This window comes from Astyanax mexicanus, chromosome 23, assembly GCF_023375975.1.
Source record: "Astyanax mexicanus isolate ESR-SI-001 chromosome 23, AstMex3_surface, whole genome shotgun sequence".
Taxonomy (NCBI): Eukaryota; Metazoa; Chordata; class Actinopteri; order Characiformes; family Acestrorhamphidae; genus Astyanax; species Astyanax mexicanus.
Window position 1 is genome coordinate 27,372,948 of NC_064430.1, and position 13,614 is coordinate 27,386,561.

Consider the following 13,614-nt stretch of genomic DNA (forward strand, 5'->3'; position numbering starts at 1 on the left):
ATGTTTGAGTAAAATAAGCATTGATGTTTTATTCTATAAAATACGGACAACATTTCTCCCAAATTCCATATAAAAATATTGTCATTTAGAGCATCTATTTACAGAAAATGAGAAATGGCTGAAATAACAAAAAAAAAGATGCATAGCTTTCAGACCTCAAATAATGCAAAGAAAACAACAAGTTCATATTCATAAAGTTTTAGGAGTTCAGAAACCAATATTTGCTTGAATAACCCTGGTTCTGTTTTTTTTAATCATCATGTTCTCCTCCACCAGTCTTACACACTGCTTTTGGGTAACTTTATGCTGCTTTACTCCTGGTGCAAAAATTCAAGCAGTTCAGTTTGGTTTGATGATCAGCTTGTGATCATCCATCTTCCTCTTGATTATATTCCAGAGGTTTTTAATTTTTAAGTGGTCTAATTTTATTCCAGAGCTGTACAAATGTTTACTTAAATATATGAATTTACATTTATATATTTATGAATAGGGTGTAGCTACATGTAGCGTTTAGTGTTATTAGCTCTAGACCATCCTGAGGTTTAAATTCAGAATTAGGTTTAAAGGATTTTGATCTTATGCAGCTGAAACACGTGGTAGACTACCAATAATACACAATAATTCAATAAATCTGATGTTTTTCCTCTGTATTTCATAACAGAACAGAAAACCCACTGACATAAAACAGTCCCTATTACTTACATTCATCACCTTTATTCTTCACGGCTCCCATTGTTACATAATATGAATCTGGGAGTTGTGTTTTTATATTGTGTCAGATTTTCATGATAAATAGTACAATAGAAATTATTCAAAATATCTTTAAACTCCAGTAAAGTTACTATTTTGGAAGAACAAAGACATTTCTATGAAGAAAAAGGATTAAGACATCTTCACTTTATGCCTAAAGGAACTCTTATAACATCCAATTCTAATTCTGCAACCATTGAGTCGGCCCCTTTTTATGTACAAAAGTGTTGGAAGGCTGGATTTTGTTTTCTAAATGAAAATATAAATATTAGTAAAAATACACTACCAGTTTCAGAAGTTTTAGAACACCCACATAAGGTCCAGTCAATAACTGGAAATGGTACAAAGTCCATTTTATAAAATCTGACATTTTTTTAAACTTCCAAGGCTTTTAAGGAAAACAAATGAGCTAAAACAAAAAAAAAAAAATCAAATACTGTTTTTAAAAAAATGGGCTGAATTTTAACAGATGGCTTGTGATCATCCATCTTCCTCTTGATTATATTCCAGAGGCTTTTAATTTGATAAAATCAAAGAGACTCATAATTTTTAAGTGGTCTCTTATTTTTTTTACCAGAGCAGTATGTATATAGTATAGTTTATACAGCTAGTTTTCTAAAGTAGTCTACATTCAATAGTACAAGTCAATGGTGTTTCTGTTCTGTTCTGAATACAGAGAAAGGAAATACTTCAACATTACTGTCTACACTCCATTAAGGTGCTGCAAATAGTATCTATCTATCTATCTATCTATCTATCTATCTATCTATCTATCTATCTATCTATCTATCTATCTATCTATCTATCTATCTATCTATCTATCTATCTATCTATCTATCTATCTATCTATCTATCTATCTATCTATCTATATGAGTATATAAACATCTTCTTTTATGAAATCACTCAAAGAACCCTCTGTATAACCTTTATATTTAATACTAGCATTTTGTATTTAGAGGTAATCTCTTTTTGTTTGCTGAATATTCTCGTATTGATGTCCGCTCCACAGGCCCTGCTTTATATTCCGAGATTATCCGAATGGCTTGGTGCAGGAATTAGCAACTAAATTCCCAAAACACACTGCCTGCTGTACTGCTGTACTTTTTATTATCCACCACAAACGCTTGCGTTGGAGTTTCTCCACCAGCTGTCCAACATAAGCTGTAGCTCTGCTGCCTCCACCGCCACCGCACCAACCCAGACTCTCAATCATTTGAATAAATATCTAAATAAAGGTTTATTTTGTACGCAGGACAACGACCCGCTACAGAACTGGAGTCATTAGCATTCCCAGGTCTGTTGATCGGGGAACAAGAGCTCCTACCATGTTTTAAAGCTTGAATAGGGAGTATTTTAATTGTATTTTCATTTCTATTTAGAACAAACAATGGGAAGACCAAGCGATCATGGGTCATTGATGGGTTATTATAAGGTAGTACACGGGTATTAAAGGCCTACAAGGCTAAAACTATTAAAAATCAACGCCCATTCTAAACCCACAACCATTAGTATGGAGTTGGTCCCCCTTTTGCAGCTACACTATATGTACAGAAGTGTTTGGACGCCTGCTCATTCCCTGCACTACAGAATTTGTAGGTATGCTGCCTCCACCGCACCAACCCAGACACTCACTCATTTGAATAAATATCTAATTGAAGGTTTATTCAGTACGCAGGACGACGCCCCGCTACAGAACTAGAGTCATTAGTATTCCCAGGTCTGTTGATTGGGGAACAAGAGTTCCTACCATGAGTTCCAAGAGGTCCTTAATATATTTTAAAGCTTGAATCTGGAGTATTTTAATGTTCACCAATTTAGGAACTCGTAGTTAAAGCATTCTATTAGGAACCGACGATGGGAAGACCAAGCGATAATTGGTCACGGGTGGCAGCTAACTCATTTAAATAAATATCTAAGAGAAAGACGCACTACTACCGAACAGGAGTCATTAGTATTCCCAGGTTTGCTGATCATGAAAAAGAGTTCCAACTATGTATAAAAGCTTGAATCTGGAGCATTTTAATGTTCACTAATTTAGAAACCTGTAGTTAAAGCATTCTACTAGGATTTGACGGTCGGAAGGCGAAGAGATCATGGGTCATGGGTGGGTTAATATAAGGCAGCACACAGGGTTAGGGTCTGTAAAGCTGAAATACATGAAAATCAATGCCTAAAGGAGCTTTTATGAAATCCAATTCTAAAGCCACAACCATTAGTATGGAGTCGGTCCCCCTTTTGCAGATACACTATATGTACAAGGTTTATTCGGTACGCAGGACGACGCCCCGCTACAGAACTGGAGTCATTAGTATTCCCAGGTTTGCTGATCGGGGAACAAGAGTTCCTACCATGAGTTCCAAGAGTTCCTACTATGTTTTAAAGAACACGTGAAAATCAGCACCTAAAGGAGCTCCTATGAAATCCCATTCTAAACACACAACCATTAGTATGGAGTCGGTGCCCCTTTTGCTGCTACACTATATGTACAAAAGTGTTTGGACGCCTGCTCATTCCCTGCACTACAGAATTTGTAGGTTTGCTGCCTCCACCGCACCAACCCAGACACTCACTCATTTGAATAAATATCTAAATGAAGGTTTATTCGGTACGCAGGACGACGCCCCGCTACAGAACTGGAGTCATTAGTATTCCCAGGTTTGCTCCTCGGGGAACAAGAGTTTATCAGGACCGGCTTGGCGCCGCTGAATGACAAACGTGCAGTGGGAATTTAAATCCTGCTGCAGCACAGTGTTACCCCCCCCCCCCCTCAGATCACACACTCGCACTCACACACTTTCCTACCATGTTTTTTAAAGCTTGAATCTGGAGTATTTTAATGTTCACTAATTTAGAAACCTGCAGTTAAAGCATTCTATTAGGATTCGACGATGGGAATAACAAGAGATCATGGGTCATGGGTGGGTTATTATAAGGCAGCACACAGGTGAGGGTCTGCGAAGCTAAAACACGTGAAAAAAAACAACACTTCAACAAAGCAAACCAGGGAAGGGAACACTATTAACACCTACGATCTATAATAAATATATTTAGAATACTGAATACTGGACACTAAATACTAAACACCTATGCTTTTAACTACAGAGAGCAATGTAATCAATGTAATGTAATGTAATGGGGGACAGATACATAATAAAAAGCAAACAATAAGCAACTGGATCACTACACTGACTGGAACAGTTCAGCACAAATCGAACATACACAAATTTATCCCAAAAACAATCAATCAGCTTTGATATGCTTAGTGTCTGAAGTTCTTTCACTTCTATCTAAAGTCCATCAGCCAACCATGCTTCACGCAGCTTGATTTAGGGCGTGTCGGTGTGTCTTTGATATCGTAAGGTGGCAAAAAATGGCTTTGCGAAGCTCAAAACGCACAAGAGGCATGTACTATTTCTCCTAATTCTCATAATTAACCATGGATGTGTTTTTATGTTTGGGGCACAACGTGAAATAAACGTGAACTAAATAAATCAGTGTGCCAGTTATCATTCCCTTTAAGAGGCAGATGAGCTCTGACTTTGGCACATTCATATCTGAACAGTGCAACGCTTTTGCGCATATCAGCAGAGGATACTGACCTGGACTCTAATGATTGACTATTGTCAGGGTTTTAATGAGTCAGTGGACCTCCTGTGTTTTCTGCTGCTAAAATAGCAACACGACACAAATTTACCTGAACACACCTCACTTCCAGACCACCACGCCCATCAGTATGGGTTCATTTCTAAACTCTGATACTATTTTAACAGTGTGGGTGCAAGGTGTAAAAATAGACTGTTAACGAGGTGTAAGATAGCAATGAGCACCGTGACGTGCCTTGCGCAGAATGCACGATAGGTCCCATTATAAGAAAAAAGAAACTGAAACACTAACTCTAATTCAACTTTAACCAATTCACTAGGTATTAAATAAAGGACATTAATTCAGAAAAGATTTCTACTAGATTCTGGAGCATTGCAGTGAGGATTTGGTTGCATTCAGAGCACCATTATTTAGCTCAGTACTTACAGTTATACATCTCTTTCCCACACGTTAGGCATTAGTCATAGTGCCAATAGGTTCATGTTTTAGGTTAGCTGCGCTAGAAAGACCTATTCTTTTGACAATAATTCTCTGTAGAGACCAGACAAGATACATAAGACTGGGTTTTATTAAAACATGATAACGAGTACCAAGCAATGAAGTGTGGAGCTACTTTGAGTTTGTTAAAGGAGAACTCAGGTGTAAAAATGACTTTCGCTGTAGTAAAACAGGATAAAGACCTTTGTCTTTGTTGACAACCCACAGCGTAACCTAATCTCTGGGATCCACTTCCTTAAGGTAAAGGTAAGAGATTGTGGCGTCCAGAAATTAGGTTATGCTATGGGTTTTCAACAAAAGTTGGTACTCTTTAGATTGCACTACGGGTTGTACACAGTGGTTTTAAATAAGCTTCTTGTGCACTTTTAAAGTTAATAATGCCTCATTTTAAATCGCAGGACTCTACGTATTCTACCAATGAGGAGCCTGGATAACAGTGTAAAAAGCAATTTATCTGCAGGGGCAAAATATGCCCCATATCATCCATTCTTAAGCATGTCTGGACAAAAAAAAAAAAAAAAAAATGGATCTCAGAAAGCTGCAGGAGAACAGAGGTGGGCTGTTCAACAAAGGTTAGTACTCTTCATCATGTTTTACTACACCAAATTAAATTTTACACCGGAGTTCTCCTTTAAAGGTGTAAAAATAGTAATTTCTTTACATTAGCAACTCTATGCCCCTATCACTAGCACTGTAAGCCTGTTGGGAGCATGGGCTAAAAACACTGTATTTCTGAATGCTTTAGATGAATCGAAGGGGTTTTTTTTGGCAAAAGTTTGTACTCATTATCATGTTTATCTACAACCCAAGTCTATTTTACACTGAAGTTCTCCTTTAAAGCCTAATTATAGTCTATACCGGGGTGTCAAAATTTTTTTTGTTGGGGGCCAGAAGGAGAAATATATATGAAGTAACGGGCCACAGACTCTGTAATAAAACAAATAATGAAATATACAACTTTAAATAATACTTTTTTCCTGATTATTTCATTTACACACCATTTTACTTGACTTACTATCTTTATCTTTGACAGTGTTGTGTAAACTAAGATTTTTCAAATTGATGTTTCATTTCATGATGTCTCTTAATATTAAACTCATTAATTACGGCAACGTTTATACTCTTTGCCCCGTTTTTCTGAGCTAGAAATGCGCACTCTCTCCGCTTTTAGACTCTTTGGCCAGTTTTTCTGAGTTAGAAATGCGCACCCTTTCCGCTTTAGACTCTTTGGTCCGTTTTTCTGCACTAGAAATGCGCACTCTCTCCGCTTTTAGACTCTTTGGCCAGTTTTTCTGCGCTAGAAATGCGCACCCTCTCTGCTTTCAGATTCTTTGGAACGTTTTTCTGCGCTAGAAATGAGCACCCTTTCCGCTTTTAGACTCTTTGGCCTGTTTTTCTGTGCTAGAAATGCTCACTCTCTCCGCTTTTAGACTCTTTGGTCCGTTTCTGACACCTATCGTTCAAACTTTGACTCTCACATTATAAAAACCTGCTTAACAGTGGGCCAACATTTATTCTATTTCTAAAATACCTCGCGGGCCGCTCCAAAAAAGGAAACAGGCCACAAATGGCCCGCGGGCCGTAGTTTGGACACCCCTGGTCTAAACTTTCTTTATTTAATGGAAAATCTCCATTCAATTCAAGACTAGGCTTAATCCCTGTCTGTGAAACTGTTCCAATGTGTGTGTCAGCAATAATATGAACCGTAACCGGTGTTTATTAAGCATGTGATGAATATTTTAATAAGATAAAACTGCAGAATGTAGTATCAGCTTTCTGGCCAATTAGATTGCATAAAAGTCAGAGCCCATTAAATCCAAGAAATGAAACTCATACTAAAGTTTTTTGCTGATCAGAGGAGCGATAATGTCCAACATAACTTTAAAATGCAGGTGATTTCTGGCCTTTATGAGTTTGGTTAACTCGGAAACGCTGAGAGAATCATTATTAATGCAGAGCGCAATAAACTCACAGCTCTTCAATCAGCCTGAAGAGCAGCTCTGAGATCTGCAAATCAAGTGTGTGAGAGAGTAAGAGGGTGAGAGTGTGATGACTGTGATTGGTGGAATCGCGGAGAACAACATTTAGAGACCTTTTGATTGACTGGTGTCAAAATGTTTATTTCAGGTGTGTCAGACACCAAGTGATTGCGCATTTGATTGGCATAATTTAATAATTTATTCCAATTTTTAATACTAAAATTAAGTCTGAGTAGTGCCAGATCAAATAAAAGCTTAAATGTAGTGCCACCAATTAAAAGCAGACTAAATTGTGTCCATTTAGCCTAATTTCACTGATTATGGCCACAATATATTTCAATATATGCACTAAGTGTTCGGGAAACAAAAAATTAGGATGACAGAACTCAAACAGCATGTTTAAGTTCGTTTATACACTGAGGTAAATACATTCCTACAATAGCACTGCTGATGTAAATGAATGACTAAAATAGCATTGCTGAGGTAACTTCATGACTAAAAATAGTACTGCTGAGGTAAATTTTTGACTACAGTAGCACTACTGAGATAAATACATGACTAAAATAACACAGCTATGGTAAATTTCATGACTACAATAGCACTGCTGAGGTAAATTCATGACTATAATATCACTGCTGAGTTGAATTTATGTCTACAATGGCACTGCTGAGGTAAATGTATGATTACAATAGAAATGTTGAGGTAAATGTATGACTACAATAGCACTTAAGGGTAAATCCATGACCATAATAGCACTCATGACAAAAACGCATGACTACAATAGCACTGCTGAGGTAAATAGTGTGTTTTATTGGTATGTTAGGTGAGATATAACAAAAGTGATTATGATAATATTTTAAAAATGTTGTTTTGTAATTGCTTTAAAAAAAATGATAAACAATTTATTTGGTTATACTTTAGGCAAAAAATGTTTATTTGGTGCATCCCTCATCCCGAACCGTTTGTGGGCATTCTTGTCTTTCAGGTTTTAGTGTGGCTTGTATACGATGTGGTTTATATTGCTATCAGAATTTAAATGTATTAACCGAATATAGAAAAACTAAATCTTATTAGAACTTCAGACACCAAAAATATCATGAATTATACATTTTAAATCACAGTACTGTAAATCTGACCGGAGGGAAATTTGTGTAAATTCGATTTTTACAGAACTATCCCTTTAATACAACACTAAACACTGTACAACACCACCACCGCCAGCCCCACAGAGCCACGGACTCACTGACAGCGAGAGAATGAGTGAAGCGTGCTCTCTGGTTAATGAGAAATCGGTGGTGATGTTTCACTCAGAGGCTACGGGTACGGAGATCACACATGCAGGAAGAGCTGCAGCCTGTTATTACCTGTTTCCCATGGACCAAGAGAGTTGTAATATGAGGAGCTATAGAACCTGCAAACTTCTGAGAGGCGGCCGCTGCGTAACGCACCGCCAGCCTACGCCAGGGTCGCATGGTTGAAAATAATTGAAAATAATTGAAAATAATAATCATTTTGGCAGAAATAAGTGATAAAATATTTAGAAAGACAGGAAGAAATAAAGAAACATACGTGTGTGGAGTGCTAAAATGCTGCATTTACATTATAGCGGTACACAGACAGCAGCTAACCATATCAGTGATGTCCAATAAATTGGTGTAAATGTAAAAAGAGTATATTTAAAGTCATTTTTGAGCATTTCTATTGGTCTATTCCTCAATTAATTGTGACACAATACACAGTATCAGTCCTACAGTTTAGGCACAGCTTCAGTTTTTTTTTTTTTTTTTTTTTTTATTATTTTAAACTGTTTTGCACTGTATTTTAATATTAAATTCATCCAAACTATAAAGAGAAACATATAGAACTATTAAGTAACCAAACAAAAAGTGTTAACCAAACCAGAAATGTTTTTATATTTTACATTCTTCAAAGTAGCACCTCTTGCTTAGTTTAGACAGCTTTGCAGTTAACCCTTGTGTGGTGTTCATATTTTTTGTTACTCGTTTACTTTGTTACTTGCATTTAATTCAGCAAAATTAAGCAATTCTACATTAAAATGCTTTACACATGCTTGCTTCACCTAAATTGCAAGCAATATAAACAGCTTACATGGTGAATATTTGCTCTTTACCTTTCTTATGTTACATTTCTTTTAAAAAGTGCTACTCTTTTTTTATTATTTTTTTTAAATAAAATGTAAAAGAAAATAAATTAAACTCAAAATATGAGTAGAAAATTTGTTTATTTTCAAATTTACAAATGAAGCAATGTTTATTAGCCCTTGGCCAAACATACTGTATGTAATATAAATGTGTAGGGGGGGGGGGGGGGGTGTACAGTGTGTGTTTATTGAAAATGTGTTTTGATATATGTTTTTCACAAAAAATGAGCCAATGCCAATGAGTTTGAGTTAGATTTTTTTTTTTTTAGTATCATTTGATGAAAAATGAAAACGGGTCCCACAGACCCGAACACCACACAAGGGTTAAATCACTTAAATTTCTTGTCTCTTAATAATGTGTTTGAGAGCATCAGTTGTACAGTGAATAGTGAATATTTGAGTAATGTTCTAATCTATATTATGAGAAGTAAGAACTACTAAACTAAATAAAGAAAAAAAAAATTTAAGAAAAAATTAAGGTCAGTCAATCTAAAAAATAATAATAATAATCATTTCAAGAACTTTGAAAGTATCCTCAAGTGCAGTCACTGCAAAGACCATTAATAAAGTTTTGATGGAACTGGCACTCATCAGGACCACCCCAGGAAAGGAGGAGCAAGAGTTCCCTCTGTTGGACAGGATGAGTTCATCAGAGTTACCAGCCTCAGAAACTACAAGTTAAAATATTTTTTTGGTTTGTTTCAAACTTTTAAGTTACTACATGATTCTGTATGTGTTCCTTCATAGTCTGGATGACTACAGTATTTATTTACAACATAGGATAAAAAATAAATTAAAAACCATTAATACGAAGGTGTGTCCAAACTCTTGGCTGGTACTGTACTGTACAAATTATGTGTCAAAAAAAAATTGCAAATTGTTGTTTTCATTGGACAGCGACTGTATATTCTAGGTTTTCAATGGAGCCATGACTCAATCGTATAAAAAAAGCCGAACTTTGATCATTTCATCACATCATAATAAACAGTAATATATATTAAAAAAACACACTTTAAAGATAAAATATTGAAAAATGTAAATGCAGCACAAAATAATGTGTTTATCGAGTTCTAAATATATTCTAAATAAGTTCTAAAAGCTTCTTAATCCCAATCCTGAAGATCTCTTGTACTACAGCTCTAAATCACAACTATTTATTGATGCTTGAATTTGATTGCAGACAGTACGAACCCAAGATATTTAATCTGGTCAACTCAGGTTATATTAGTAATAAACAGTACAAACACAGAGTATTAATAGTTAGATTAGAAGCCTTTTCTTAACCATATCTGTATTATATCTGTCCAGTATCATTTGTTTTGCTTTAATCCTGGATATATGGAGATATATGGAGTGCATTATTATTAGTATCATTTTTTTTTTTTTTTTGTCATATTGTCTCATATATATTTTAGGGCCATATCGCCCACCCCTAGCCAGTACACTTTTTTGATACAGTATTCAAGCAGAAAAATACATTGAGATCTTAGAGCAACATACAGCTCTGGGGAAAATATAATAAGAATAAAATAAAATAAAAATAAAAGATCACTTCAGTTTCTGAATCAGTTTATCTGATTTTGCTATTTATAGGTTTTTGTTTGAGTAAAATGAACATTGTTGTTTTATTCTTTAAACTACAGACAACATTTCTCCCAAATTCCAAATAAAAATATTGTCATTTTGAGCATTTACTTGCAGAAAATGAGAAATTGTTGAAATAACCAAAAAAAAAAAAAAAAAAGATGCAGAGCTTTCAGACCTCAAATAATGCAAAGAAAACAAGTTCATACAGTTGTGGTCAAAAGTTTACATACACTTGTAAAAAAACATAATGTTATGGCTGTCTTGAGTTTTCAATAAGTTCTACAACTCTTATTTTTCTGTGATAGAGTGATCGGAACACATACATGTTTGTCACAAAAAACAGTCATAAAATTTGGTTCTTTCATAAATTTATTATGGGTCTGCTGAAAATGTCACCAAATCTGCTGGGTCAAAAATATACATACAGCAACATTAGTATTTGGTTACATGTCCCTTGGCCATTTTCACGGCAACTAGGCGCTTTTGGTAGCCATCCACAAGCTCCTGGCAAGCTTCAGGTCGAATGTTTGACCACTCTTCTTGACAGAATTGGTGCAGTTCAGCTAAATGTGATGGTTTTCTTGCATGAACCCGTTTCTTTAACACTGTCCACATGTTCTCAATGGGGTTTAAGTCAGGACTTTGGGAAGGCCATTCTAAAACCTTAATTCTAGCCTGGTTTAGCCATTCCTTTACAACTTTTGATGTGTATTTTGTGTCATTGTCTTGTTGGAACACCCAACTGCGCCCAAGACCCAACCTTCGGGCTGATGGTTTTAAGTTTTCCTGCAGAATTTGGAGGTAATCCTCCTTCTTCATTATCCCATTTACTTTCTGCAAAGAACCAGTTCCACTGGCAGCAAAACATCCCCAGAGCATAATACTACCACCACCATGCTTGACAGTAGGCATGGTGTTCCTGGGATTAAAGGCCTCACCTTTTCTCCTCCAAACATATTGCTGGGTGTTGTGGCCAAACAGCTCAATTTTTGTTTCGTCTGACCAGAGAACTTTCCTCCAGAAGGTTTTATCTTTGTCCATGTGATCAGCAGCAAACTTCAGCCGAGTCTTAAGGTGCCTTTTCTGGAGCAAGGGCTTCTTTCTTGCACGGCAGCCTCTCAGTCCATGGCGATGTAAAACACGCTTGACTGTGGAGACTGACACCTGTGTTCCATCAGCTTCCAAATCCTTGCAGACCTGCTTCTTGGTGATTCTTGGTTGACTCTTGACCATCCTGACCAATCTCCTCTCGGCAGCATGTGATAGCTTGCGTTTTCTTCCTGATCGTGGCAGTGACACAACTGTTCCATGCACTTTATACTTGCGTATAATTGTCTGCACAGTTGCTCTTGGGACCTGTAGCTGCTTTGAAATGGCTCCAAGTGACTTCCCTGACTTGTTCAAGTCAATAATTCGCTTTTTCAGATCCACACTGAGTTCCTTTGACTTTCCCATTGTAGCTTTTGTAGCTGAGTCTAATCACTGGGTCAAATGAGCCCTATTTAAATGGGCTCATGAGAAGTCAACAGCTGTAGTCAATCAGAATCACTTACAAGAAGTGAAGAGGCCATGACATGCAGCTAATTTGATTGACACAACTCGCTACATCACCAAAATTGACAAATTTTGTTGCTGTATGTATATTTTTGACCCAGCAGATTTGGTGACACTTTCAGCAGACCCATAATAAATTTATGAAAGAACCAAATTTTATGACTGTTTTTTGTGACAAACATGTATGTGTTCCGATCACTCTATCACAGAAAAATAAGAGTTGTAGAACTTATTGAAAACTCAAGACAGCCATAACATTATGTTTTTTTACAAGTGTAAGTAAACTTTTGACCACAACTGTATATTTATAAAGTTTTAAGAGTTAGAAATCAATATTTGGTGGAATAGCCCTGGTTTTTAATCACTGTTTTCATGCATCTTGGCATCATGTTCTCCTCCACCAGTCTTACACGCTGCTTTTGGATAACTTTATGCCTTTACTCCTGGTGCAAAAATCCAAGTAGTTCAGTTTGGTTTGATGGCTTGTGATTATCCATACCCACTGATTTGTTCTCAAAAGAGAATGTGTGAAGAACTTAAAAGAAAAAAAAAACTATTCATTACTTGGTGGTATCAGAGCCAAAATGTCTTTTAAGTGTTGTAAGAAGAAATGGCAACAATATAAAGAGGTAAACGCTTTACTTTCCCAACTATTTTCGGAATGAGCTGCAAGCCTGATTATGAAGAAATATATAAATATTAATAAACTGAAATATCTTGGGTTCATACGATCTACAATCAAATAAAAGCCAAACGATATAAAATATAATTTAAACCCTAATACAGTGAGTCTGGTGTTTTAGATGGAAAAACCAACAGCACTAAAGTACATGAGCTCTCACAGAACTGGGATTGTGTGATTTAACACTATTTAATGTAATTAAAAGCCTAAAGAGATAAAGCTAAGTCCTGCTGGACAGTGTGGGTGGAATAAGTGAGTGAAAATGAGTGGAATCTGACCAAAGCTTCCTGCTGCCTGCTCGTCTATAGATCCGCTCCAACTCATCCTTCAGATTCTCTGGAGACACAGAGGAGGAACATTTATAAAAAAACAGATCACATTTCAAATACGGCCATTAAAACCTAGAGACAAAGAATACTGTACTTATGGATGTGCACAGAGTAGGGCTGTCAAAGTGTTCAAGTGTTAAAATACTAAAAGAGTGAAAAGCTGTGAAATTATGAATCACGGTCACGCTTATAATTAAATTTAACATTTTTGAAAAAGTATAGATGTTTGAGAATCTGGCCTTACATGACCAAAAAATTGTGGACACTTCTCAAAATACACTCAGATACATATGAAGTCAACCACAGCCTCTTTTTGAACTGCTGCTGATGCTGTAGCTTTGCCGAGTAGCATCACAGCGCTAACGCTCGGAGTAAAGCGCAGCGACTCGGTTCTGATACATCAGCACACAGATGCAGCCTTGTGCTGATCCACATCACCCTAGGAGTGATGAGGGGAAAGAGCGGCATCT

At 36.4% G+C, this 13,614-nt stretch overlaps 1 protein-coding gene across 3 annotated transcripts in view; it reads right to left on the reverse strand.

The window, feature by feature from the left end:
• The window catches only part of phkb (phosphorylase kinase, beta), a 180,534-nt gene that overhangs the window by 21,414 nt on the left and 145,506 nt on the right, over positions 1–13,614 (reverse strand). For 2 of the 3 annotated variants that reach the window (XM_049471148.1, XM_049471150.1), the window contains one exon: positions 13,094–13,151. In XM_049471148.1, the coding sequence (XP_049327105.1) occupies positions 13,094–13,151 (58 nt within the window). Of the gene's footprint in view, positions 1–8,195; positions 8,287–13,093; positions 13,152–13,614 lie in introns of all 3 variants that reach the window. The other variant, XM_049471149.1, reaches the window with a different exon arrangement.